At 38.1% G+C, this 27,178-nt stretch overlaps 1 protein-coding gene across 1 annotated transcript in view; it reads left to right on the plus strand.

Moving 5' to 3' along the window:
* Positions 1–212: 212 nt before the first annotated feature.
* LOC118966085 (myosin heavy chain, fast skeletal muscle-like) overlaps positions 213–27,178 on the plus strand; it is a 31,219-nt gene continuing 4,253 nt past the window's right edge. Inside the window, exons 1-34 of the mRNA XM_036988574.1 lie at positions 213–255; positions 768–813; positions 943–1,170; positions 1,517–1,663; positions 1,853–2,009; positions 2,229–2,256; positions 2,513–2,621; positions 2,728–2,820; positions 2,996–3,056; positions 3,218–3,316; positions 3,601–3,704; positions 4,799–4,937; positions 5,201–5,319; positions 5,488–5,637; positions 5,735–5,905; positions 6,120–6,423; positions 7,017–7,081; positions 7,164–7,251; positions 7,367–7,484; positions 7,616–7,739; positions 7,901–8,037; positions 9,176–9,431; positions 9,646–9,888; positions 10,325–10,501; positions 10,600–10,745; positions 10,937–11,027; positions 11,614–12,003; positions 12,101–12,227; positions 12,401–12,519; positions 12,663–12,859; positions 13,009–13,192; positions 13,328–13,493; positions 13,807–13,931; positions 14,823–15,131. Of these exons, the coding sequence (XP_036844469.1) occupies positions 955–1,170; positions 1,517–1,663; positions 1,853–2,009; positions 2,229–2,256; positions 2,513–2,621; positions 2,728–2,820; positions 2,996–3,056; positions 3,218–3,316; positions 3,601–3,704; positions 4,799–4,937; positions 5,201–5,319; positions 5,488–5,637; positions 5,735–5,905; positions 6,120–6,423; positions 7,017–7,081; positions 7,164–7,251; positions 7,367–7,484; positions 7,616–7,739; positions 7,901–8,037; positions 9,176–9,431; positions 9,646–9,888; positions 10,325–10,501; positions 10,600–10,745; positions 10,937–11,027; positions 11,614–12,003; positions 12,101–12,227; positions 12,401–12,519; positions 12,663–12,859; positions 13,009–13,192; positions 13,328–13,493; positions 13,807–13,931; positions 14,823–15,131 (4,959 nt within the window). The 5' untranslated portion in view covers positions 213–255; positions 768–813; positions 943–954. The remainder of the gene's footprint in view (positions 256–767; positions 814–942; positions 1,171–1,516; positions 1,664–1,852; positions 2,010–2,228; positions 2,257–2,512; positions 2,622–2,727; positions 2,821–2,995; positions 3,057–3,217; positions 3,317–3,600; positions 3,705–4,798; positions 4,938–5,200; positions 5,320–5,487; positions 5,638–5,734; positions 5,906–6,119; positions 6,424–7,016; positions 7,082–7,163; positions 7,252–7,366; positions 7,485–7,615; positions 7,740–7,900; positions 8,038–9,175; positions 9,432–9,645; positions 9,889–10,324; positions 10,502–10,599; positions 10,746–10,936; positions 11,028–11,613; positions 12,004–12,100; positions 12,228–12,400; positions 12,520–12,662; positions 12,860–13,008; positions 13,193–13,327; positions 13,494–13,806; positions 13,932–14,822; positions 15,132–27,178) is intronic.

A 27,178-nucleotide genomic window follows, 5' to 3' on the forward strand; every position in this document is an offset into this window, starting at 1 on the left:
TAATGACATCTCTTATTGATGTTAACTCAATTCAATTTAAAACCAACTATTGCATTAAAAAGTAACGTAATGGGAGTGTTGCGCTCCTGGGAGTTGGTGGCGCTAGTGAGACACAGAAACACAGAGGGCTCTCAGTCAATCCATGTCCTTTACCAGAGTGGTCCATAATTAACTTTTGCCTGGTTGTCAGTTTCAACCAGATATAAGCAGGCTGAGACCCCAGCATCCATAAGTCAGACACCTTCTTCCTCTGTGGTAAGACTCTCTCCACCTCCTCACATGTATACATTTGTGTCATCTTAGCACTCAGCATGTGAGGCAGTGGCTAAATGCACTGTTTCAGTTGACTTCTGCATTTCGTCATTTACATTATTTCTGCATTGTCAGATTTTACAATATGTACAATATATACAATCAACTGACATTCATTTAAAATGTTTATACTTTAAATGTGTTTTACTTAAAACTTTACTTTTTTAGCTTTTATTTACTGTCAAAAGTGGTTCTCCTGCTGTTTATAAATGGACGGGTTGGTTTATAATGTAACTGGGTTTTCAGGGGTATTTATTTGAATTATTGACAGAATGTGTAGTTAAGTGAGTTGTCACCAGGAAATGAAAGTTACCAGATGCACCTGTAGTTGAATTGGACAAGGTTGTCATGATTGGGTTGAATTATACAGTTCTAAATGGTTTCTACCTCTTCGGGGGGGCTAAATGATAATGCTTTAGACTTGTGCGTATTCACAACAAACTAATGTTTCCCAGGGTTCTCCAAGAAGTACAAATTCATCTGTAGAAGGGGAAAAAGAAGGTGAGACATATTTTGAGTCTTCATAAGAAAAGTGACAAATGTTCTGTGAGAGATACCACTCACAACTCTGTTGACTGTGGAGGAAGCACCACAGAGTCAATCATGTTTCTTGTTTCGTCTCTTTCCTAGTGATCCGTCACCATGAGTACGGACGCGGAGATGCAAATCTACGGCAAGGCTGCCATATACCTCCGTAAGCCTGAGAAGGAGAGGATGGAGGCACAAACCGCACCCTTTGATTCAAAGAACGCATGCTATGTCGCAGACACCAAGGAGCTGTACCTTAAGGGTTTGGTCACTGCCAGGACTGAAGGAAAGTGTACTGTGACAGTCGCGCATCCGGACGGCACTAAGGAGGTAAGCCTGATTTGAAAAGTATTCAAATTTCTCTGTCTTGAAATTAATATCACAATAATCAAAACATGCCAATAGACCAAATGAAATCAATAACAGCAGTAGAATATAACCTTGAAAAACATACGTTTTATTGCTGCTATTTAAAAATAGCATGACATTTTCTGTACTGACTAGTTAAGAATCACCATGTGTGTCAGTGGCTGATGACAAAGTAGTTGGATTAGATTGAGGTTTGCAGTTTTAAACATTATTTTTTTTTAAAGATTGAACTTGTATTTAATGAGCAAACAGAATTCAGTCCTACCCAGTTTGATCTGTGTATAATCTAGATTTCTGACTGTTTCAGGAAGGAAAAGAGTTCAAGGAAGCAGACGTCTACCAGATGAACCCCCCTAAGTACGACAAGATTGAGGACATGGCCATGATGACCTACCTGAATGAAGCCTCTGTGTTGTATAACCTCAAAGAGCGTTATGCAGCATGGATGATCTATGTAAGATACCTGTCTAAACATACACACACATACAGTACTACACATAAAGTCATGGTAGAAACCAAAACAGACCAAATACAGTAGACCTACATTACTATACCATAGTACACCCACATCCTCACATAAATCCAGGTAAACGTCAATCTGATTGTTCTAATCCCCTAATTGAATTTATTCTCGTTCATCCAGACCTACTCTGGGCTGTTCTGTGCCACAGTGAACCCCTACAAGTGGCTTCCTGTGTACGACATGGAGGTTGTTAACGCCTACAGAGGGAAGAAGAGGATGGAGGCTCCACCCCATATCTTCTCCGTCTCTGACAACGCCTTTCAGTTCATGCAGATTGGTACGAGGTCTAATGGAAGGATGGATGGAAGTTAAAATATGTTTTAGGGACGTATCTGCTGACTAGAAGACTACGTTAGAACAGTTTGCTGGTAACATCTGATTTGACTGGCCTTGAATGGAAAAGGTTCCTAATTTAAATCCATGATGATGCTATGAATTCAATAATGTCCCCATAATGTTGCTTGAGTATGATAATCAATATGTTGTTTTGTTGCAGACCAGGAGAACCAGTCCGTCCTGATTACGTAAGTTGTTTACTAAAATCTCACTTGAGAAAATGTTTCTACTGCATTATGTTGTGTCACTTGGGTGTGATATATTACATTATGAATGGATTAGGCTACGCATAGGAATGAGTCGATGAGCGGGGATATTTGTTAATGATTTACTTATGAATTAAAATACGTCAACAGTGTATTTTTCAATGTTATTTATTAGTGTAAGACGATCTGACATTCAAACATGTGACTAAAACCCTTGATTCTCTGTCATATTAACCAGCGGAGAATCCGGTGCAGGAAAGACTGTCAACACCAAGCGTGTCATCCAGTACTTTGCCACCATTGCAGTGTCTGGTGCCAAGAAGGAAGCAGAACCAGGCAAAATGCAGGTATGTTGAACCTTTGTAAGACATTTCAGTTTGGTGGGCTGTGATCAAGCAATCGAGAATAACTAACTTTACCAGTTTCTGAGCAACTTGTGTTTGTCTCAATCAGGGGTCTCTTGAGGATCAGATCATTGCTGCTAACCCTCTGCTGGAGGCTTACGGTAATGCCAAGACAGTGAGGAACGACAACTCGTCTCGCTTCGTAAGTATGAAGGGCACACTGGGAAAGTGATCTATATTGGACAAATGTATTTCAGTATTTCCCTTCTGTTGTATCAATAGATGTCCAACAAACTGTAACATTTAAAGGGGTCTATGAAAGTAAAATGATAGATGTATTTAGTTAACCCCTTTCTAACCCCCATGCTCTACTTTAGGGTAAATTCATCAGGATTCACTTCCAAGGTAGCAAACTGGCTAAAGCTGACATTGAGACCTGTGAGTTGATTTGGATTATTTCTCAATTCTTTACTAAATTCACACAGACTTTTTGGGGAGATAAGCTTTATCCAATGCTCTCTCTCTCTCTTTCTCGCTCTCTCTTCTCTCTTCTCTCCTCTCTCTCTGTCTCTCTCTCTCTCTCTCTCTCTCTCTCTCAGACCTGCTAGAGAAGTCCAGAGTGTCCTTCCAGCTTCCCGATGAGAGAGGTTACCACATCTTCTTCCAGATGATGACCAATCACAAACCTGACATTATTGGTGAGGCAAAGTAGAGGTTCAGGGGGAATGTTTCCTACCTCCATTATAAATACTATTACAATGAGTACATCCATGGTAACAAGGCATCTAGATATGGGTGAGGTCTTTGGGAAATATATATCAAGTAATGGACTGTGATGCACTAGTCCACGAGTCTCAGTTGATGCAATTTATTTTATACTACATCCTTGAGTCCATCTACTGAGTAAAGGAGAGATACTGTAAAGGTAGGACAGTACAGTTCTAAGAGATTTAACTGACAAGACATCCTCTGTTGTCCATAGAAATGTCACTCATCACCACCAACCCCTACGACTTCCCCATGTGCAGTCAGGGTCAGATCACTGTGGCCAGCATCAACGACAAGGAAGAGCTGGATGCCACAGACGTGAGTCAAACAAAGGGTTCATTATATTCTATATATGGAATGGGTAGGACCACCATACACACTGAATGCACTGTGCAATTCCAACCTGGTGGCTGCTGGGAATTTTCATGTATTTGTTTGTTTGATTCTAAATGCCTTGAGTTAGTGTTAGGAATTTTATGAATAATAACTAAACAATAACTACATTTTAAATAGAACTATAACCAATTAAACTCTACTGTTTTATTATATCTGATCAATAATGTTAATTCATAAGGAAGGGATTGTGTAGCATGAAACAGGGGGTAATTAAACATAATAAACACCATTCCAACCAGGTTGGGGAGGAAATGGATTGTGGGTTTTTAAGTAAGCAGAAAGGATCGTTAACCTGTGGTTGAACCGACTCAACTTAGCTCTGGGATGTTCAGATAAGGCAGCAGTGTTTTCCTGGGTTTTCCATCATCTGGAACTGTCTTCTAAATAGTGATGGATGAAGGTGAAGATTGCAGAAGTGAATCTTGATAAGTGTGTGTCTGGAGTGAGCGAGCAAAGCTAGGGGGTTGGAATAAACTTGTGAACCTGTTATGTCCTGGTCGATAGGAGGAAGGACATTTTATAACCTATGACGTCATATTTTGTACATAACCTGTTGTTTGTGGTTTCATGGCAGCTCGCTCCGAGAATAAATAATATTTTTCTAATTTTGATAAGACTGGTCTCAGTCTATTTTATGCAAATAAGAATCTTACAAATTCTCCTAAAATAGACTAAGTGAATTTAATTAATGAACACATATAGGAATTATGAAAGTCCGATGACAGTTAGTTAGGCATGTGCCTCAAGGAACTCTTCATGCCTTCACACTTCACCTTGAGGCCCATACTGTACATGTAAGACATCAACAAGAGAGTGTCACTAAGTCCCTGTGGAACTGTGTCAAATGTATCTTGTGATGTCATCTACCAGTGTTGGTCAAGTGTAATCACGTGGATCTGAGAAGCCAGTCAAATGTCCATCCCATTTGTTCTGTTGAGAAAACAGAACTGTAGTGTACTGTATGTGAGAAAACTACCGTTCAGTTCATCACCATTGTACTTCCTGTCTAATGCCAGGATGCCATTACAATCCTGGGCTTCACTAATGATGAGAAGATCAGCATCTACAAGCTGACAGGAGCTGTACTGCACCATGGCAACTTGAAATTCAAGCAGAAGCAGCGTGAGGAGCAGGCCGAGCCAGACGGCACAGAGGGTGAGTCCCACTCATAGATATACAATAAGTAAAGCATTAGTCCCATTCCCAGTCCCACTCATAGATATACAACGTGTAAGATATACAGAGCCTCCTCAAAGTCCGGCAGGAGATCATTTATGGAGCCCAATTTACAACCTCCAGAAATGATTTAAAATTATGAATGTGGGTTCAAATCAAAACCTAGACCCACAAAAAACTTGTCCGAAAAGAAACAAATGATCTTGTGTTTCTGAGTCTGTTGTTGTTGGTTCTCTCTCCAGTGGCTGATAAAATCGGCTACCTGCTGGGCCTAAACTCAGCTGAGATGCTGAAGGCTTTGTGCTACCCCAAAGTGAAGGTCGGCAATGAGTATGTGACCAAGGGACAGACTGTGCCTCAGGTAAGGCGGCCAAACACAGCGTCTACCATTTTCTGAGAACCATACGTCTTTTGGTGATGAGTGAATTGCTTGTTTTGAATAGTGGTGATGTTTTCCCCGAGCTCTTTTCACCTTGTCACTAGACATGGTCAATATCTCATGTATTCATTTGAGCTATTATCATTGCAGGTTAATAACTCAGTCTCGGCTCTGGCCAAGTCCATCTATGAGAGGATGTTCTTGTGGATGGTCATCCGTATCAACGAGATGTTGGACACCAAGAATCCAAGGCAGTTCTACATCGGTGTGCTCGACATTGCCGGGTTTGAGATCTTTGACGTGAGTCTGAGACCAGAACAAGACAATTAGTTGTGATTGAGAGGGATTACAGCCTTGTATGATGATGAAATGATCACTTCTGAAATTCCATCAACAGTACAACAGCATGGAGCAGCTGTGCATCAACTTCACCAATGAGAAACTGCAACAGTTTTTCAACCACACCATGTTCGTCCTGGAACAAGAGGAGTACAAGAAGGAGGGAATCGTCTGGGCCTTCATTGACTTCGGCATGGACTTGGCTGCCTGCATTGAGCTTATTGAGAAGGTAAGCTGTCTGTCAGGATTATAATGGACCTCAACAGCAAAGTTCAAATGGAGATATTATCACATGGTACAACACATCTGACTGTTGAGAACTCAATATGTTTACTATTATGCCCCTAAATGAAGATACTCTCATAATAGCATATTTGCTAAAAGAACAAATGTGATCCTAAATGTTAATATCACTAATTTGATGTACATCTCTTTTCGTAAAGCCATTGGGCATCTTCTCCATCCTTGAAGAGGAGTGCATGTTCCCCAAGGCTTCAGACACTTCCTTCAAGAACAAGCTGTATGACCAGCATCTTGGCAAAAACAAGGCATTTGAGAAGCCCAAGCCAGCCAAAGGCAAGGCAGAGGCCCACTTCTCCCTGGTGCACTATGCCGGCACTGTGGACTACAACATCACTGGCTGGCTGGACAAGAACAAGGACCCCCTGAACGACTCAGTTCTTCAGCTGTACGGGAAGTCTTCAGTCAAACTGATGGCTACACTGTATGTTGCTGCCCCACCTGAGGGTAAGATTAGCAGAACATCAAAAGACTTCATGAAGAACTAGTTACAAATCAGTCCCATATTCTTTAAAGGGTCAGTCTGCAGTTGCTACATCCATTCGTGGATGTAGAGGTTAGAGGTTAAAAGATATGTACCCATTCATTCTTGAACATTTTTTCTTAAAGAACATTGGCTTAGTTCACCTGTCGTACCCCATCAGAACCCAAAATATGAGCTTGTTTTAATGCTTGTAAGGAAAGTAAAGGCAAACATGCACTTTACAGCCTCAAAACATTATTCATACTATCATTTTGATATCATGGATGGTCAGTCCTTCAATACATAGATCTGTCTATAAATTTGAGTGGTTATGTTTCTCCATTCATATCTCTCAGTTTTTTATCAAAACAGGGGCAGGGAGCATATTTTGTTATTGTTTCAACTGCTGATTGCTGCTTTATATGTATCACAATTTGTCAGGGTGATTTACTGGGTTAATTTACTCATTCAACAGGTGTTATTTTACACAATCTCATTGGCAGCACGTGCATTAAGATAAATGTGAAATTAACATGAGATTCTCTCATTTATATGGAACTTTTCTCCATTATAACAGATACAACCAAGAAAGGAGGCAAGAAGAAGGGTGGTTCCATGCAGACTGTGTCCTCCCAGTTCAGGGTGAGCTTTTAAAATGTGGATATTCAGCTGTAGTGATTATCAGAAATGATTTCTGAGAACATGGTTTGTAACCCTCTTACAGGAGAACTTGGGCAAGCTGATGACCAACTTGAGGAGCACTCATCCTCACTTTGTACGCTGCCTGATCCCCAACGAGTCAAAGACTCCAGGTACAATAGAGGTTGAGTTAAATATGACATCTTGTCAGTACAGAGTCAGTAACACTAACAAACCAGTCTATAACCTGTTTATGAGTATTTAAAGAGACTTGGTTTGTGTTTCCAGGTCTGATGGAGAACTTCCTGGTTATCCACCAGCTCAGGTGTAATGGTGTTCTGGAGGGTATCAGGATCTGCAGGAAGGGCTTCCCTAGTAGAATCATCTATGCTGACTTCAAGCAGAGGTACACGCACGCACGAGCGCGCGCACACACACAGAAATATGATCTCTAAGGGTTTTCCCAACATCAGAATAGCCTTATTATGTTACGTAATATAACCAATCTATTACATCTTGACATTTCTCCTGATTCAGGTACAAAGTACTGAATGCCAGTGTCATCCCCGAGGGACAGTTCATGGACAACAAGAAGGCTTCTGAGAAGCTGCTTGGGTCCATTGATGTGAATCACGAGGACTACAAGTTTGGACACACCAAGGTCAGTCAAATACCCCCAAGCAAAAACACATTTCTATATAAAAGAAATGTATGAGTTGAACAAAAGTTAAGTAAAAACATAAAAACAACTGCAAAAATACTTTCTATCTCTTACCACCTCTTACCACTGGTTCCATAATTGACCATGTCAACCTGTGTCAGGTGTTCTTCAAAGCCGGTCTGCTGGGTGTCCTGGAGGAGATGAGAGATGAGAAGCTGGCCTCTCTGGTCGGCATGGTCCAGGCTCTCAGCCGTGGATTCCTCATGAGGAGAGAGTTCACCAAGATGATGGAGAGGAGGTGAGGAAGAGTAGACATCTTGGCAAAGAATTCTGTCAAACACCTGCATGTAATGTATAATGATTGTGTACTGAATATGCTGTGAGTTGTTCAGGATGAGAAAGTACATGATATAATATTCTATTAAAGCAGCAGGTTGGGATTTAGCAAGCTGTTCAATTGTTATTTAAATAAGTAATATTTACCCATTTTCTCTGGAATAATATGAAATGCCTCATGATCTTAGGGTTACTTGTCAGTCATTCCCTATGTAGCGCTATCTATACATTTAAGAGTGGTTTCATTTCCCTATCCCCATTCCTCAGCTGTATACAAAACATGTCAGGGTCCCTGTTTTGTAATTCTTCAAATCCCAGAATGTAGTTTTAAAGTCCTCCTCTTTAAAACTGGAGGAGATCTTTGTTACTGTAATTTAATTATTCCAATGTGTTTTCATTAATTGAATTCCCTTAATCTATTTTAATGAGAATTTGTAAGGTTCTTGTTTGCATAAAATAGACGGAGACCAGTCTTATCAATAATAGGTAACAGAATATATTCTCGGAGGGCGCTGCCAGGTTACCACGAGCAACAGTTTATATACAATAACATGACGTAATTTCATTTTTTCTAAAATTAATCTCCTCCTCTCGACCGAGACAAAGGGAACTTTAAAAGTTCATTCAAAGTTCATTCTGATCCCCCTAGCACATACACAGGACACACAACCCAAATGAATTAACTTTTGACTCCTCACCATTATCGATCACCACTTAGCTGACAGTTCTAACTAACAGAAAACCTAGGAATGCACTCACTGCCTTATCTAAAACACACCAGAGCTCATTTCTTTGGTTCAACCATAGGTTAACCTTATCTGTTTACTTAATCCACAACCCATTCCTTTCTTCCTAGTTGGAATGGTGTTCATTAACTTTAATTACTCCTTGTTTGTGTCACACAATCCCTTCTTATGAACTCATATTGTTAATCAGATATAATAAAACAGAATATAAGTTTACTTTGTTACAGTTCTATTTAAAATTAGAATATTGTTCAGTCATTTAATCATCATTTTCCTAATAATCTTTAAACATGTCACTCACCATGTCACTCACCATGTCACTCACCATATCACTCTATCCTTTCTGTGGACCAGAGATTCCGTCTTCACCATCCAGTACAACATCCGTTCATTCATGAATGTGAAAACCTGGCCATGGATGAAGTTGTACTTCAAGATCAAGCCCCTGCTGCAGAGCGCTGAGACTGAGAAGGAGCTGGCCAACATGAAGGAGAACTATGAGAAGATGACGTCGGACTTGGCCAAGGCTCTGGCCAAGAAGAAGGAGTTGGAGGAGAAGATGGTGGCCATGGTGCAGGAGAAGAATGACCTGGCGCTTCAAGTCGCATCTGTGAGTGAGCAACAACCCTCATCAGAGCACATTTAGACACACAAGTACACAGATACTAACACAATCGCTATGTGGCTAACTCAAGAAAATGCCCATGGTATATATTTATGTTTAAAACTTTTAATTGATTTGCTCTGAATTATTTGACTAAATAAAGTCTATATGTTGATACGCAAAGTGAAAACACAGTTTTTTTCTCTTGTTCTGAAACCAGGATTCAGAGAATCTGAACGATGCTGAGGAAAGGTGTGAGGGGCTCATCAAGAGCAAGATCCAGCTGGAGGCCAAACTCAAAGAGACGACTGAGAGGCTGGAGGATGAGGAGGAGATGAATGCTGAGTTGACTGCCAAGAAGAGGAAGCTGGAGGACGAGTGCTCTGAGCTGAAGAAGGACATTGATGACCTGGAGCTCACCTTGGCCAAAGTGGAGAAGGAGAAGCACGCCACTGAAAACAAGGTCTTGTAGACAGTCTAACCAAACAATAATCCAAAGAATGATGAACTCAAAACAGAAATGGAAGTCAAGTCTTTTTGTGAGTGCAGTAAAAATGAAGACACAAAATAGTGTAATATGGTCTACTGCCCACATGGGAGTATACCTGGGGTGGCAGGTAGTCAAGTGGTTAGAGTGTTGGACTAGTAATTGAAAGTTAGCAAGATCGAATCCCAGAGCTGACAAGGTAAAAAATCTGTCATTCTTTTCCTGAACAAGGCAGTTCCTAGGCTATCGTTCCTAGGCTACCACTGTTCCTAGGCTATCATTGTAAATAAGAATTTGTTATTAACTGACTTGCCGAGTTAAATAAAGGTAGAAAAAAAATATTCATTGCATGTTCTGCTACTTCACTTATGGTGAATTGACAGAAAACTATGTTTGTTGTGGCCGTTTTCAGGTTAAAAACCTGACCGAGGAGATGGCGTCTGTGGATGAGAGTGTTGCCAAGCTGACCAAGGAGAAGAAAGCCCTCCAAGAGGCACACCAGCAGACACTGGATGACCTGCAGGCAGAGGAGGACAAAGTCAACACTCTGACCAAGGCCAAGACCAAGCTGGAACAGCAAGTGGACGACGTGAGTGGAGTTTGACATTTTGGCCATGATATTATGCAAGATGATATAATCTACAGTTGTTTAGATTTGACCAACACATGTCTGTTTATATCTTGTAGCTTGAGGGTTCTCTGGAGCAAGAGAAGAAGCTCCGTATGGACCTTGAGAGAGCCAAGAGAAAGCTGGAGGGAGATCTGAAACTGGCCCAGGAGTCCATAATGGACCTGGAGAATGACAAGCAGCAGTCTGATGAGAAAATCAAGAAGTAAACACAAATAAATGACTACAGTATTCCCTGCCTTCTTGATCAACATAATGGTTCTTCTTGGCTCATTCTTGTAATCATGAAATAGTCTTTGTATGTGATTCTTAAAAGCAAAGTGAATGGTAGCTTAGGCTCCCTTTACACTGTCTAACCTAAACAAACTTTGCAATCAACGTGTTTGTATTTGTTAGGAAGGAGTTTGAGACCACCCAGCTCCTCAGCAAGATAGAGGATGAGCAGTCTCTGGGAGCTCAGCTGCAGAAGAAGATCAAGGAACTCCAGGTACAGTACAGGATCTAAGCTCCAGTACAGGAAAATAACCAATGCATTTCTTCTGGTAGTGTAACATATAACTTTAGACCGTCCCCTCGCCCATACCCGGGCGCGAACCGGGGACCCTCTGCACACATCAACAACAGTCACCCACGAAGCATCGTTACCCATCGCTCCACAAAAGCCACAGCCCTTGCAGAGCAAGGGGAACAACTACTTCAAGGTCTCAGAGCAAGTGACGTCAAAGATTGAAACGCTATTTAGCGCGCACCACCGCTAACTAGCTAACCGTTTCACATCCGTTACACTAGCACACATTCTTCCTGGTGGATTCTGATGGCTCAGTAAGATGGAAGATGGTGCTTCTTGCTGGTGCTTCTAATCTATGCAAAGATGTTGCTTCTTACCGTTGTTAGTGTGGTTCCTGCATGGGACAATGTCTAATGAATATATTAAATATGTTAGTGTAGCTATGTAGCTATGTATAAACACATTTATGATAAATATACAGTACATGCTATTATTATGTAGTGAGGTTCAATTGTTTCAACTGTATTGTAGTGTTCATTCCCCCTGCTCCTGACCCTTTTTCTAGGCCCGTATTGAGGAGCTGGAGGAGGAAATTGAGGCTGAGCGTGCTGCCAGGGCCAAGGTTGAGAAGCAGAGGGCCGATCTCTCCAGGGAACTTGAGGAGATCAGCGAGAGACTGGAGGAGGCCGGAGGCGCCACTGCTGCTCAGATTGAGATGAACAAGAAGCGCGAGGCTGAGTTCCAGAAGCTGCGTCGTGATCTTGAAGAGTCCACCCTGCAGCATGAGGCCACAGCCGCCGCTCTGCGCAAGAAGCAGGCCGACAGTGTGGCTGAGCTCGGGGAGCAGATCGACAACCTGCAGCGAGTCAAGCAGAAGCTGGAGAAGGAGAAGAGCGAGTACAAGATGGAGATTGATGACCTCTCCAGCAACATGGAGGCTGTCGCCAAGACTAAGGTGAGTAGTGATGTTTTGGTCAAGCAGTGTTGAGGATGGTCAGCTAAATTACCATTAAATAAACTGAAGTTTACAGTTACATATGTTTCACTAACAGGGCAATCTGGAGAAGATGTGCCGTACTCTTGAGGACCAGCTGAGCGAGCTCAAGACTAAGAATGATGAGAATGCTCGCCAGGTCAACGACATCAGCGGACAGAGGGCCAGACTCCTGACAGAAAATGGTACCTCCAACAATGAACAACAAACCAATATAGTTCACCTCAGTAGTACACAATAACATGTGTCGGGGACTGTAAATTCAGTCAACACAGTTTCTGCACTATGATACCTCAAAATAAAATGTCAATCTTTGAGAACAGAGTCCCCATAACAAGATGTTCCTCTTTCCCTGCAGGTGAGTTTGGTCGCCAGCTGGAGGAGAAGGAAGCCCTGGTGTCTCAGCTGACCAGAGGCAAACAGGCCTTCACCCAGCAGGTGGAGGAGCTGAAGAGACTGATTGAGGAGGAGGTCAAGGTAAGGCATCCTAAATGGAAACCACCTTCCAGTTTAGATCTTTATCTACACATAGACTGTTTCTACACCTCCCTCAGAGACTTCTACTGTCATCTGTTTTACTCTCCCTCTCTAATCTCTCTTTGTCTTTCTTTATCTCTCAGGCTAAAAACGCACTGGCCCATGGTGTCCAGTCTGCCCGCCATGACTGTGATCTACTGAGAGAGCAGTTTGAGGAGGAGCAGGAGGCCAAGGCAGAGCTGCAGCGCGGCATGTCCAAGGCCAACAGTGAGGTGGCTCAGTGGAGGACTAAGTATGAAACTGATGCCATCCAACGCACAGAGGAGCTGGAGGAGGCCAAGTGAGTTGCTCTCAATAGTAAAGACTAAAATAAATGCTGTGGATGGTGAGGCTGGTTGGGGATCTGAGAAAATGGTACTTCAATATGTAGTGCAGTATTTGTTTCACAACAAGTTACTCACCATAACACCACCCGCTGTTGTCCAACAGGAAGAAGCTGGCCCAGCGTCTGCAGGAGGCTGAGGAGACCATTGAGGCGACCAACTCAAAGTGTGCCTCCCTGGAGAAGACCAAGCAGAGACTGCAGGGAGAGGTGGAGGACCTCATGATTGACGTTGAGAGAGCCAACGCCATGGCCGCTAACCTTGACAAGAAGCAGAGGAACTTTGACAAGGTGAACATTTATAAACCGCACTCTAGGTTGATATTTTCTGTCTGCTATTTGATCAGTTGCAGTATAATTTTAGCATATTCCGATTGAAAACTCTCTTTCAATGAGTTGTAATGAAAATCCCATGGATTTCCCCAGGTTCTGGCAGAGTGGAAGCAGAAGTATGAGGAGGGCCAGGCTGAGCTGGAAGGAGCTCAGAAGGAGGCTCGCTCAATGAGCACTGAACTCTTCAAGATGAAGAACTCCTACGAGGAGGCTCTGGATCATCTGGAGACTCTGAAGAGAGAGAACAAGAACCTGCAACGTGAGCATTTAACAGCAGTTATTTTTGCATGATGTTTGACCAGTGTTTGAAAATGGAATCGACTGGAATCATCAACATTATATCAAATTGCTATTACACAATCTCAGAATTTTTACATATATTTTAAAATATATATATTTTTGGAACTTGTAATTGGTATTCCTTTGAACAACCCAATGATGTGGGGTGGCAATTAGATTTGCAAGACAATAACTAATTATCTGTTATTATGATTCATTATAAACTTCAGTGCATTGGTGATATCCACTGAAAATCTCCCAAGTCTCAACAGCTTCTGTGTTTGTGTGTGCAGAGGAGATCTCTGACCTGACTGAGCAGATCGGAGAGACTGGCAAGAGCATCCATGAGCTGGAGAAGGCCAAGAAGACCGTGGAGACAGAGAAGTCTGAGATCCAGACCGCTCTGGAGGAGGCTGAGGTACAAACTACAGCTGTTTGATAGGAAAAGCAGTGTTACACTTGGCAATGCCAGCTACAATCCAATGCTCCCTTTTATTGGTGTTTATTGTAGTCATATATATGCAATTCCTTGTGTTTTGCACATCCAAATGTCCTGACCCTTCGCTAAGCTCCGCCCTAACGTTTGTGGGCAACCAATCCCTGTTCTCCAATGGATAGCAACTATCGTCGAGTCGGACACATCGAACAAGCTCTTGTTTCAAACACATGAAAACCAGTAGAAAAAGAAAACAGAAACAGACTTTTCTTAAAATAAAATTCAAGTTTAATAATTGAACAGTTCACCAGGGGTACTTGCTACTTGAATCCTGAAATGCAGAGCCTGTTGATAGAGTGAATCCGATATACTTTTGTTGTATTGTTTTCTAACTCAGCTGGTTAGCTAGCTCTGTCTCATAGACCACCAAACGTTGCTAGCTAGCCATATAACTTATATGATCATGTACATTGGCTAGCTCAGTTAGTCATGTTATGAATACATCTCCCATCTGATTTAAACTTCAGGATACGATTTGAGACCACTAGTTAGTTCCGAAAGTAGTTATAGCTTTGACTGCATGCTGGCACTGAATTCAGAGCCATTCAGTGGCCACACTACAAAAATAATTTGACCAGGAATCCCTTTGAAGCAGCTGTAATGACAGACCAACACAACATACCTGAGGGGTAGTGTTTAATTTCATTGTGTATATAAAAACACAGTTTGAGATTATTGTAAGGGGTTTATGCCAGTGGTCTGAATGGGGAATTGGGCTTCCCAGGAAAATATAGTCTGAGGTTGCAACAGTAACCAAGGGGGGAGAGGAGCTGAGTGAAGGGTTGATTTGACTGACTGCTTCTCTTCGTTCAGGGCACACTGGAACACGAGGAATCCAAGATTCTGCGTGTGCAGCTGGAGCTGAACCAGATCAAGGGTGAGGTGGACAGGAAGATCGCTGAGAAGGACGAGGAGATGGAGCAGATCAAGAGGAACAGCCAGAGGGTGGTTGACTCCATGCAGAGCACCCTGGACTCTGAGGTCAGGAGCAGGAATGATGCCCTGAGGGTGAAGAAGAAGATGGAGGGAGACCTGAATGAGATGGAGATCCAGCTGAGCCACGCCAACAGGCAGGCCGCTGAGGCCCAGAAACAGCTGAGGAACGTCCAGGGACAGTTCAAGGTAAAGGGACTTGGACATCAGGCTCAAAAACCTGAACATGGGGAGGGATTTGTTTGTGAATCAGTAGAAAATAATAGATCAGAGGAATGTAATAGAGTAGACTAATATACTGTAGAAAGGTTGGGATATTAGAGTAGACTAATATACTGTAGGGATATTAGAGTAGACTAATATACTGTAGGAAGGTTGGGATATTAGAGTAGACTAATATACTGTAGGAAGGTTGGGATATTAGAGTAGACTAATATACTGTAGGAAGGTTGGGATATTAGAGTAGACTAATATACTGTAGGAAGGTTGGGATATTAGAGTAGACTAATATACTGTAGGAAGGTAGGGATATTAGAGTGGACTAATATACTGTAGGAAGGTTGGGATATTAGAGTAGACTAATATACTGTAGGAAGGTAGGGATATTAGAGTAGACTAATATACTGTAGGGATATTAGAGTAGACTAATATACTGTAGGGATATTAGAGTAGACTAATATACTGTAGGGATATTAGAGTGGACTAATATACTGTAGGAAGGTTGGGATATTAGAGTGGACTAATATACTGTAGGAAGGTTGGGATATTAGAGTGGACTAATATACTGTAGGAAGGTTGGGATATTAGAGTAGACTAATATACTGTAGGAAGGTAGGGATATTAGAGTAGACTAATATACTGTAGGGATATTAGAGTAGACTAATATACTGTAGGGATATTAGAGTAGACTAATATACTGTAGGGATATTAGAGTGGACTAATATACTGTAGGAAGGTTGGGATATTAGAGTAGACTAATATACTGTAGGGATATTAGAGTAGACTAATATACTGTAGGGATATTAGAGTAGACTAATATACTGTAGGGATATTAGAGTAGACTAATATACTGTAGGGATATTAGAGTAGACTAATATATACTGTAGGGATATTAGAGTAGACTAATATACTGTAGGGATATTAGAGTAGACTAATATACTGTAGGAAGGTTGGGATATTAGAGTAGACTAATATACTGTAGGGATATTAGAGTAGACTAATATACTGTAGGAAGGTAGGGATATTAGAGTAGACTAATATACTGTAGGAAGGTTGGGATATTAGAGTGGACTAATATACTGTAGGAAGGTAGGGATATTAGAGTGGACTAATATACTGTAGGAAGGTTGGGATATTAGAGTAGACTAATATACTGTAGGAAGGTAGGGATATTAGAGTAGACTAATATACTGTAGGGATATTAGAGTAGACTAATATACTGTAGGGATATTAGAGTAGACTAATATACTGTAGGAAGGTTGGGATATTAGAGTAGACTAATATACTGTAGGAAGGTTGGGATATTAGAGTAGACTAATATACTGTAGGAAGGTTGGGATATTAGAGTAGACTAATATACTGTAGGGATATTAGAGTAGACTAATATACTGTAGGGATATTAGAGTGGACTAATATACTGTAGGGATATTAGAGTGGACTAATATATACTGTAGGGATATTAGAGTGGACTAATATACTGTAGGGATATTAGAGTGGACTAATATACTGTAGGGATATTAGAGTGGACTAATATACTGTAGGGATATTAGAGTGGACTAATATACTGTAGGGATATTAGAGTAGACTAATATACTGTAGGGATATTAGAGTGGACTAATATACTGTAGGGATATTAGAGTGGACTAATATACTGTAGGGATATTAGAGTAGACTAATATACTGTAGGGATATTAGAGTGGACTAATATACTGTAGGGATATTAGAGTGGACTAATATACTGTAGGGATATTAGAGTAGACTAATATACTGTAGGGATATTAGAGTGGACTAATATACTGTAGAAAGGTAGGGATATTAGAGTAGACTAATATACTGTAGGGATATTAGAGTAGACTAATATATACTGTAGGGATATTAGAGTGGACTAATATACTGTAGGGATATTAGAGTGGACTAATATACTGTAGGGATATTAGAGTAGACTAATATACTGTAGGGATATTAGAGTGGACTAATATACTGTAGGGATATTAGAGTGGACTAATATACTGTAGGGATATTAGAGTAGACTAATATACTGTAGGGATATTAGAGTAGACTAATATATACTGTAGGGATATTAGAGTGGACTAATATACTGTAGGGATATTAGAGTGGACTAATATATACTGTAGGGATATTAGAGTGGACTAATATACTGTAGGGATATTAGAGTGGACTAATATACTGTAGGGATATTAGAGTGGACTAATATACTGTAGGGATATTAGAGTAGACTAATATACTGTAGGGATATTAGAGTGGACTAATATACTGTAGGGATATTAGAGTAGACTAATATACTGTAGGGATATTAGAGTGGACTAATATACTGTAGAAAGGTAGGGATATTAGAGTGGACTAATATACTGTAGGGATATTAGAGTGGACTAATATACTGTAGGGATATTAGAGTGGACTAATATACTGTAGGGATATTAGAGTGGACTAATATACTGTAGGGATATTAGAGTAGACTAATATACTGTAGGGATATTAGAGTGGACTAATATACTGTAGGGATATTAGAGTAGACTAATATACTGTAGGGATATTAGAGTGGACTAATATACTGTAGGGATATTAGAGTGGACTAATATACTGTAGGGATATTAGAGTGGACTAATATATACTGTAGAAAGGTAGGGATATTAGAGTAGACTAATATACTGTAGGGATATTAGAGTGGACTAATATACTGTAGGGATATTAGAGTGGACTAATATATACTGTAGAAAGGTAGGGATATTAGAGTAGACTAATATACTGTAGGGATATTAGAGTGGACTAATATACTGTAGGGATATTAGAGTGGACTAATATATACTGTAGAAAGGTAGGGATATTAGAGTAGACTAATATATACTGTAGAAAGGTAGGGATATTAGAGTGGACTAATATATACTGTAGGGATATTAGAGTAGACTAATATACTGTAGGGATATTAGAGTGGACTAATATACTGTAGGGATATTAGAGTAGACTAATATACTGTAGGGATATTAGAGTGGACTAATATACTGTAGGGATATTAGAGTGGACTAATATACTGTAGGGATATTAGAGTAGACTAATATACTGTAGGGATATTAGAGTGGACTAATATACTGTAGGGATATTAGAGTGGACTAATATACTGTAGGGATATTAGAGTAGACTAATATACTGTAGGGATATTAGAGTAGACTAATATACTGTAGGGATATTAGAGTAGACTAATATACTGTAGGGATATTAGAGTGGACTAATATACTGTAGGGATATTAGAGTAGACTAATATATACTGTAGGAAGGTTGGGATATTAGAGTAGACTAATATACTGTAGGAAGGTTGGGATATTAGAGTAGACTAATATACTGTAGGAAGGTAGGGATATTAGAGTAGACTAATATACTGTAGGGATATTAGAGTAGACTAATATACTGTAGGGATATTAGAGTAGACTAATATACTGTAGGGATATTAGAGTGGACTAATATATACTGTAGGGATATTAGAGTGGACTAATATACTGTAGGGATATTAGAGTGGACTAATATACTGTAGGGATATTAGAGTGGACTAATATATACTGTAGGGATATTAGAGTGGACTAATATACTGTAGGGATATTAGAGTGGACTAATATACTGTAGGGATATTAGAGTAGACTAATATACTGTAGGGATATTAGAGTAGACTAATATATACTGTAGAAAGGTAGGGATATTAGAGTGGACTAATATACTGTAGGGATATTAGAGTAGACTAATATACTGTAGGGATATTAGAGTAGACTAATATACTGTAGGGATATTAGAGTGGACTAATATATACTGTAGGGATATTAGAGTGGACTAATATACTGTAGGGATATTAGAGTGGACTAATATACTGTAGGGATATTAGAGTGGACTAATATACTGTAGGGATATTAGAGTGGACTAATATATACTGTAGGGATATTAGAGTGGACTAATATATACTGTAGGGATATTAGAGTGGACTAATATACTGTAGGGATATTAGAGTGGACTAATATATACTGTAGGGATATTAGAGTAGACTAATATACTGTAGGGATATTAGAGTGGACTAATATACTGTAGGGATATTAGAGTAGACTAATATACTGTAGGGATATTAGAGTAGACTAATATACTGTAGGGATATTAGAGTAGACTAATATACTGTAGGGATATTAGAGTGGACTAATATACTGTAGGGATATTAGAGTAGACTAATATACTGTAGGGATATTAGAGTAGACGAATATACTGTAGGGATATTAGAGTGGACTAATATACTGTAGGGATATTAGAGTAGACTAATATACTGTAGGGATATTAGAGTAGACTAATATACTGTAGGGATATTAGAGTGGACTAATATACTGTAGGGATATTAGAGTGGACTAATATACTGTAGGGATATTAGAGTGGACTAATATATACTGTAGGGATATTAGAGTGGACTAATATACTGTAGGGATATTAGAGTGGACTAATATACTGTAGGGATATTAGAGTGGACTAATATACTGTAGGGATATTAGAGTGGACTAATATACTGTAGGGATATTAGAGTGGACTAATATATACTGTAGGGATATTAGAGTGGACTAATATACTGTAGGGATATTAGAGTGGACTAATATATACTGTAGGGATATTAGAGTGGACTAATATATACTGTAGGGATATTAGAGTGGACTAATATACTGTAGGGATATTAGAGTAGACTAATATACTGTAGGGATATTAGAGTAGACTAATATACTGTAGAAAGGTAGGGATATTAGAGTGGACTAATATACTGTAGGGATATTAGAGTGGACTAATATACTGTAGGGATATTAGAGTGGACTAATATACTGTAGGGATATTAGAGTGGACTAATATACTGTAGGGATATTAGAGTGGACTAATATACTGTAGGAATATTAGAGTGGACTAATATACTGTAGGGATATTAGAGTGGACTAATATACTGTAGGGATATTAGAGTAGACTAATATACTGTAGGGATATTAGAGTGGACTAATATATACTGTAGGGATATTAGAGTAGACTAATATACTGTAGGGATAATAGAGTAGACTAATATACTGTAGGGATATTAGAGTAGACTAATATACTGTAGGGATATTAGAGTAGACTAATATACTGTAGGAAGGTTGGGATATTAGAGTGGACTAATATACTGTAGGGATATTAGAGTAGACTAATATACTGTAGGGATATTAGAGTGGACTAATATATACTGTAGGGATATTAGAGTGGACTAATATATACTGTAGGGATATTAGAGTGGACTAATATACTGTAGGGATATTAGAGTGGACTAATATATACTGTAGGGATATTAGAGTGGACTAATATATACTGTAGGGATATTAGAGTGGACTAATATACTGTAGGGATATTAGAGTAGACTAATATACTGTAGGGATATTAGAGTGGACTAATATATACTGTAGGGATATTAGAGTAGACTAATATATACTGTAGGGATATTAGAGTAGACTAATATACTGTAGGGATATTAGAGTGGACTAATATACTGTAGGGATATTAGAGTAGACTAATATACTGTAGGGATATTAGAGTGGACTAATATATACTGTAGGGATATTAGAGTGGACTAATATATACTGTAGAAAGGTAGGGATATTAGAGTAGACTAATATATACTGTAGGGATATTAGAGTGGACTAATATACTGTAGGGATATTAGAGTGGACTAATATATACTGTAGGGATATTAGAGTAGACTAATATATACTGTAGGGATATTAGAGTGGACTAATATACTGTAGGGATATTAGAGTGGACTAATATATACTGTAGGGATATTAGAGTGGACTAATATATACTGTAGGGATATTAGAGTGGACTAATATACTGTAGGGATATTAGAGTGGACTAATATATACTGTAGGGATATTAGAGTGGACTAATATATACTGTAGGGATATTAGAGTGGACTAATATACTGTAGGGATATTAGAGTGGACTAATATATACTGTAGGGATATTAGAGTGGACTAATATATACTGTAGGGATATTAGAGTGGACTAATATATACTGTAGGGATATTAGAGTGGACTAATATACTGTAGGGATATTAGAGTGGACTAATATACTGTAGGGATATTAGAGTAGACTAATATACTGTAGGGATATTAGAGTGGACTAATATACTGTAGGGATATTAGAGTGGACTAATATACTGTAGGGATATTAGAGTGGACTAATATACTGTAGGGATATTAGAGTGGACTAATATACTGTAGGGATATTAGAGTGGACTAATATACTGTAGGGATATTAGAGTAGACTAATATACTGTAGGGATATTAGAGTGGACTAATATATACTGTAGGGATATTAGAGTAGACTAATATACTGTAGGGATATTAGAGTGGACTAATATATACTGTAGGGATATTAGAGTGGACTAATATACTGTAGGGATATTAGAGTGGACTAATATATACTGTAGGGATATTAGAGTAGACTAATATACTGTAGGGATATTAGAGTGGACTAATATACTGTAGGGATATTAGAGTAGACTAATATACTGTAGGGATATTAGAGTAGACTAATATACTGTAGGGATATTAGAGTGGACTAATATATACTGTAGGGATATTAGAGTAGACTAATATACTGTAGGGATATTAGAGTAGACTAATATACTGTAGGGATATTAGAGTAGACTAATATACTGTAGGGATATTAGAGTAGACTAATATATACTGTAGGGATATTAGAGTAGACTAATATATACTGTAGAAAGGTAGGGATATTAGAGTGGACTAATATACTGTAGGGATATTAGAGTGGACTAATATATACTGTAGGGATATTAGAGTGGACTAATATATACTGTAGGGATATTAGAGTAGACTAATATACTGTAGGGATATTAGAGTGGACTAATATACTGTAGGGATATTAGAGTAGACTAATATATACTGTAGGGATATTAGAGTAGACTAATATACTGTAGGGATATTAGAGTAGACTAATATACTGTAGGGATATTAGAGTAGACTAATATATACTGTAGGGATATTAGAGTAGACTAATATATACTGTAGAAAGGTAGGGATATTAGAGTGGACTAATATACTGTAGGGATATTAGAGTAGACTAATATATACTGTAGGGATATTAGAGTAGACTAATATACTGTAGGGATATTAGAGTGGACTAATATATACTGTAGGGATATTAGAGTGGACTAATATATACTGTAGAAAGGTAGGGATATTAGAGTGGACTAATATACTGTAGGGATATTAGAGTAGACTAATATACTGTAGGGATATTAGAGTAGACTAATATACTGTAGGGATATTAGAGTGGACTAATATACTGTAGGGATATTAGAGTAGACTAATATACTGTAGGGATATTAGAGTGGACTAATATACTGTAGGGATATTAGAGTGGACTAATATACTGTAGGGATATTAGAGTAGACTAATATACTGTAGGGATATTAGAGTAGACTAATATATACTGTAGGGATATTAGAGTAGACTAATATACTGTAGGGATATTAGAGTGGACTAATATACTGTAGGGATATTAGAGTGGACTAATATATACTGTAGAAAGGTAGGGATATTAGAGTGGACTAATATACTGTAGGGATATTAGAGTAGACTAATATACTGTAGGGATATTAGAGTAGACTAATATATACTGTAGGGATATTAGAGTGGACTAATATATACTGTAGGGATATTAGAGTGGACTAATATACTGTAGGGATATTAGAGTGGACTAATATACTGTAGGGATATTAGAGTGGACTAATATACTGTAGGGATATTAGAGTGGACTAATATATACTGTAGGGATATTAGAGTGGACTAATATATACTGTAGGGATATTAGAGTAGACTAATATATACTGTAGGGATATTAGAGTGGACTAATATATACTGTAGGGATATTAGAGTAGACTAATATATACTGTAGGGATATTAGAGTGGACTAATATACTGTAGGGATATTAGAGTGGACTAATATATACTGTAGGGATATTAGAGTGGACTAATATATACTGTAGGGATATTAGAGTGGACTAATATACTGTAGGGATATTAGAGTGGACTAATATACTGTAGGGATATTAGAGTAGACTAATATATACTGTAGGGATATTAGAGTGGACTAATATATACTGTAGGGATATTAGAGTGGACTAATATACTGTAGGGATATTAGAGTGGACTAATATATACTGTAGGGATATTAGAGTGGACTAATATACTGTAGGGATATTAGAGTGGACTAATATATACTGTAGGGATATTAGAGTAGACTAATATATACTGTAGGGATATTAGAGTGGTTCTAATATACTGTAGGGATATTAGAGTGGACTAATATATACTGTAGGGATATTAGAGTGGACTAATATATACTGTAGGGATATTAGAGTGGACTAATATATACTGTAGGGATATTAGAGTGGACTAATATACTGTAGGGATATTAGAGTGGACTAATATACTGTAGGGATATTAGAGTAGACTAATATATACTGTAGGGATATTAGAGTGGACTAATATATACTGTAGGGATATTAGAGTGGACTAATATACTGTAGGGATATTAGAGTGGACTAATATATACTGTAGGGATATTAGAGTAGACTAATATACTGTAGGGATATTAGAGTGGACTAATATACTGTAGGGATATTAGAGTAGACTAATATACTGTAGGGATATTAGAGTGGACTAATATATACTGTAGGGATATTAGAGTAGACTAATACACTGTAGGGATATTAGAGTGGACTAATATACTGTAGGGATATTAGAGTAGACTAATATACTGTAGGGATATTAGAGTGGACTAATATACTGTAGGGATATTAGAGTGGACTAATATACTGTAGGGATATTAGAGTGGACTAATATATACTGTAGGGATATTAGAGTAGACTAATATACTGTAGGGATATTAGAGTGGACTAATATACTGTAGGGATATTAGAGTGGACTAATATATACTGTAGGGATATTAGAGTGGACTAATATACTGTAGGGATATTAGAGTGGACTAATATATACTGTAGGGATATTAGAGTAGACTAATATACTGTAGGGATATTAGAGTGGACTAATATACTGTAGGGATATTAGAGTGGACTAATATATACTGTAGGGATATTAGAGTGGACTAATATACTGTAGGGATATTAGAGTGGACTAATATATACTGTAGGGATATTAGAGTAGACTAATATACTGTAGGGATATTAGAGTGGACTAATATATACTGTAGGGATATTAGAGTAGACTAATATACTGTAGGGATATTAGAGTGGACTAATATATACTGTAGGGATATTAGAGTGGACTAATATACTGTAGGGATATTAGAGTAGACTAATATACTGTAGGGATATTAGAGTGGACTAATATACTGTAGGGATATTAGAGTGGACTAATATACTGTAGGGATATTAGAGTAGACTAATATACTGTAGGGATATTAGAGTGGACTAATATATACTGTAGGGATATTAGAGTGGACTAATATATACTGTAGGAAGGTAGGGATATTAGAGTAGACTAATATACTGTAGGGATATTAGAGTAGACTAATATACTGTAGGGATATTAGAGTGGACTAATATATACTGTAGGAAGGTTGGGATATTAGAGTAGACTAATATACTGTAGGAAGGTTGGGATATTAGAGTAGACTAATATACTGTAGGGATATTAGAGTGGACTAATATATACTGTAGGGATATTAGAGTGGACTAATATATACTGTAGGGATATTAGAGTGGACTAATATACTGTAGGGATATTAGAGTGGACTAATATACTGTAGGGATATTAGAGTGGACTAATATACTGTAGGGATATTAGAGTAGACTAATATACTGTAGGGATATTAGAGTAGACTAATATATACTGTAGGGATATTAGAGTGGACTAATATACTGTAGGGATATTAGAGTGGACTAATATATACTGTAGGGATATTAGAGTAGACTAATATACTGTAGGGATATTAGAGTAGACTAATATATACTGTAGAAAGGTAGGGATATTAGAGTAGACTAATATACTGTAGGGATATTAGAGTAGACTAATATACTGTAGGGATATTAGAGTAGACTAATATACTGTAGGGATATTAGAGTGGACTAATATATACTGTAGGGATATTAGAGTAGACTAATATACTGTAGGGATATTAGAGTAGACTAATATACTGTTGGGATATTAGAGTAGACTAATATACTGTAGGAAGGTAGGGATATTAGAGTAGACTAATATACTGTAGGAAGGTTGGGATATTAGAGTAGACTAATATATACTGTAGGAAGGTTGGGATATTAGAGTAGACTAATATACTGTAGGAAGGTTGGGATATTAGAGTAGACTAATATACTGTAGGAAGGTAGGGATATTAGAGTAGACTAATATACTGTAGGGATATTAGAGTAGACTAATATATACTGTAGGAAGGTTGGGATATTAGAGTAGACTAATATACTGTAGAAAGGTAGGGATATTAGAGTAGACTAATATACTGTAGGAAGGTTGGGATATTAGAGTAGACTAATATACTGTAGGAAGGTTGGGATATTAGAGTAGACTAATATACTGTAGGAAGGTAGGGATATTAGAGTAGACTAATATACTGTAGGGATATTAGAGTAGACTAATAAACTGTAGGGATATTAGAGTAGACTAATATACTGTAGGGATATTAGAGTAGACTAATATACTGTAGGGATATTAGAGTAGACTAATATATACTGTAGGAAGGTAGGGATATTAGAGTAGACTAATATACTGTAGGAAGGTTGGGATATTAGAGTAGACTAATATACTGTAGAAAGGTAGGGATATTAGAGTAGACTAATATACTGTAGGAAGGTTGGGATATTAGAGTAGACTAATATATACTGTAGGAAGGTAGGGATATTAGAGTAGACTAATATACTGTAGGAAGGTTGGGATATTAGAGTAGACTAATATACTGTAGAAAGGTAGGGATATTAGAGTGGACTAATATACTGTAGGAAGGTTGGGATATTAGAGTAGACTAATATACTGTAGAAAGGTAGGGATATTAGAGTAGACTAATATACTGTAGGGATATTAGAGTAGACTAATATACTGTAGGGATATTAGAGTAGACTAATATACTGTAGGAAGGTTGGGATATTAGAGTAGACTAACATACTGTAGGGATATTAGAGTAGACTAATATACTGTAGGGATATTAGAGTAGACTAATATACTGTAGGGATATTAGAGTAGACTAATATACTGTAGGGATATTAGAGTGGACTAATATACTGTAGGGATATTAGAGTAGACTAATATACTGTAGGGATATTAGAGTAGACTAATATACTGTAGGGATATTAGAGTGGACTAATATACTGTAGGGATATTAGAGTGGACTAATATACTGTTGGGATATTAGAGTGGACTAATATACTGTAGGGATATTAGAGTGGACTAATATATACTGTAGGGATATTAGAGTAGACTAATATACTGTAGGGATATTAGAGTGGACTAATATACTGTAGGGATATTAGAGTGGACTAATATACTGTAGGGATATTAGAGTAGACTAATATACTGTAGGGATATTAGAGTGGACTAATATATACTGTAGGGATATTAGAGTAGACTAATATACTGTAGGGATATTAGAGTGGACTAATATACTGTAGGGATATTAGAGTAGACTAATATACTGTAGGGATATTAGAGTGGACTAATATATACTGTAGGGATATTAGAGTAGACTAATATACTGTAGGGATATTAGAGTGGACTAATATACTGTAGGGATATTAGAGTGGACTAATATACTGTAGGGATATTAGAGTGGACTAATATACTGTAGGGATATTAGAGTGGACTAATATACTGTAGGGATATTAGAGTGGACTAATATATACTGTAGGGATATTAGAGTAGACTAATATATACTGTAGGGATATTAGAGTAGACTAATATACTGT

This window comes from Oncorhynchus mykiss, chromosome 1 (assembly GCF_013265735.2).
Source record: "Oncorhynchus mykiss isolate Arlee chromosome 1, USDA_OmykA_1.1, whole genome shotgun sequence".
In the NCBI taxonomy this organism is placed as follows: Eukaryota; Metazoa; Chordata; class Actinopteri; order Salmoniformes; family Salmonidae; genus Oncorhynchus; species Oncorhynchus mykiss.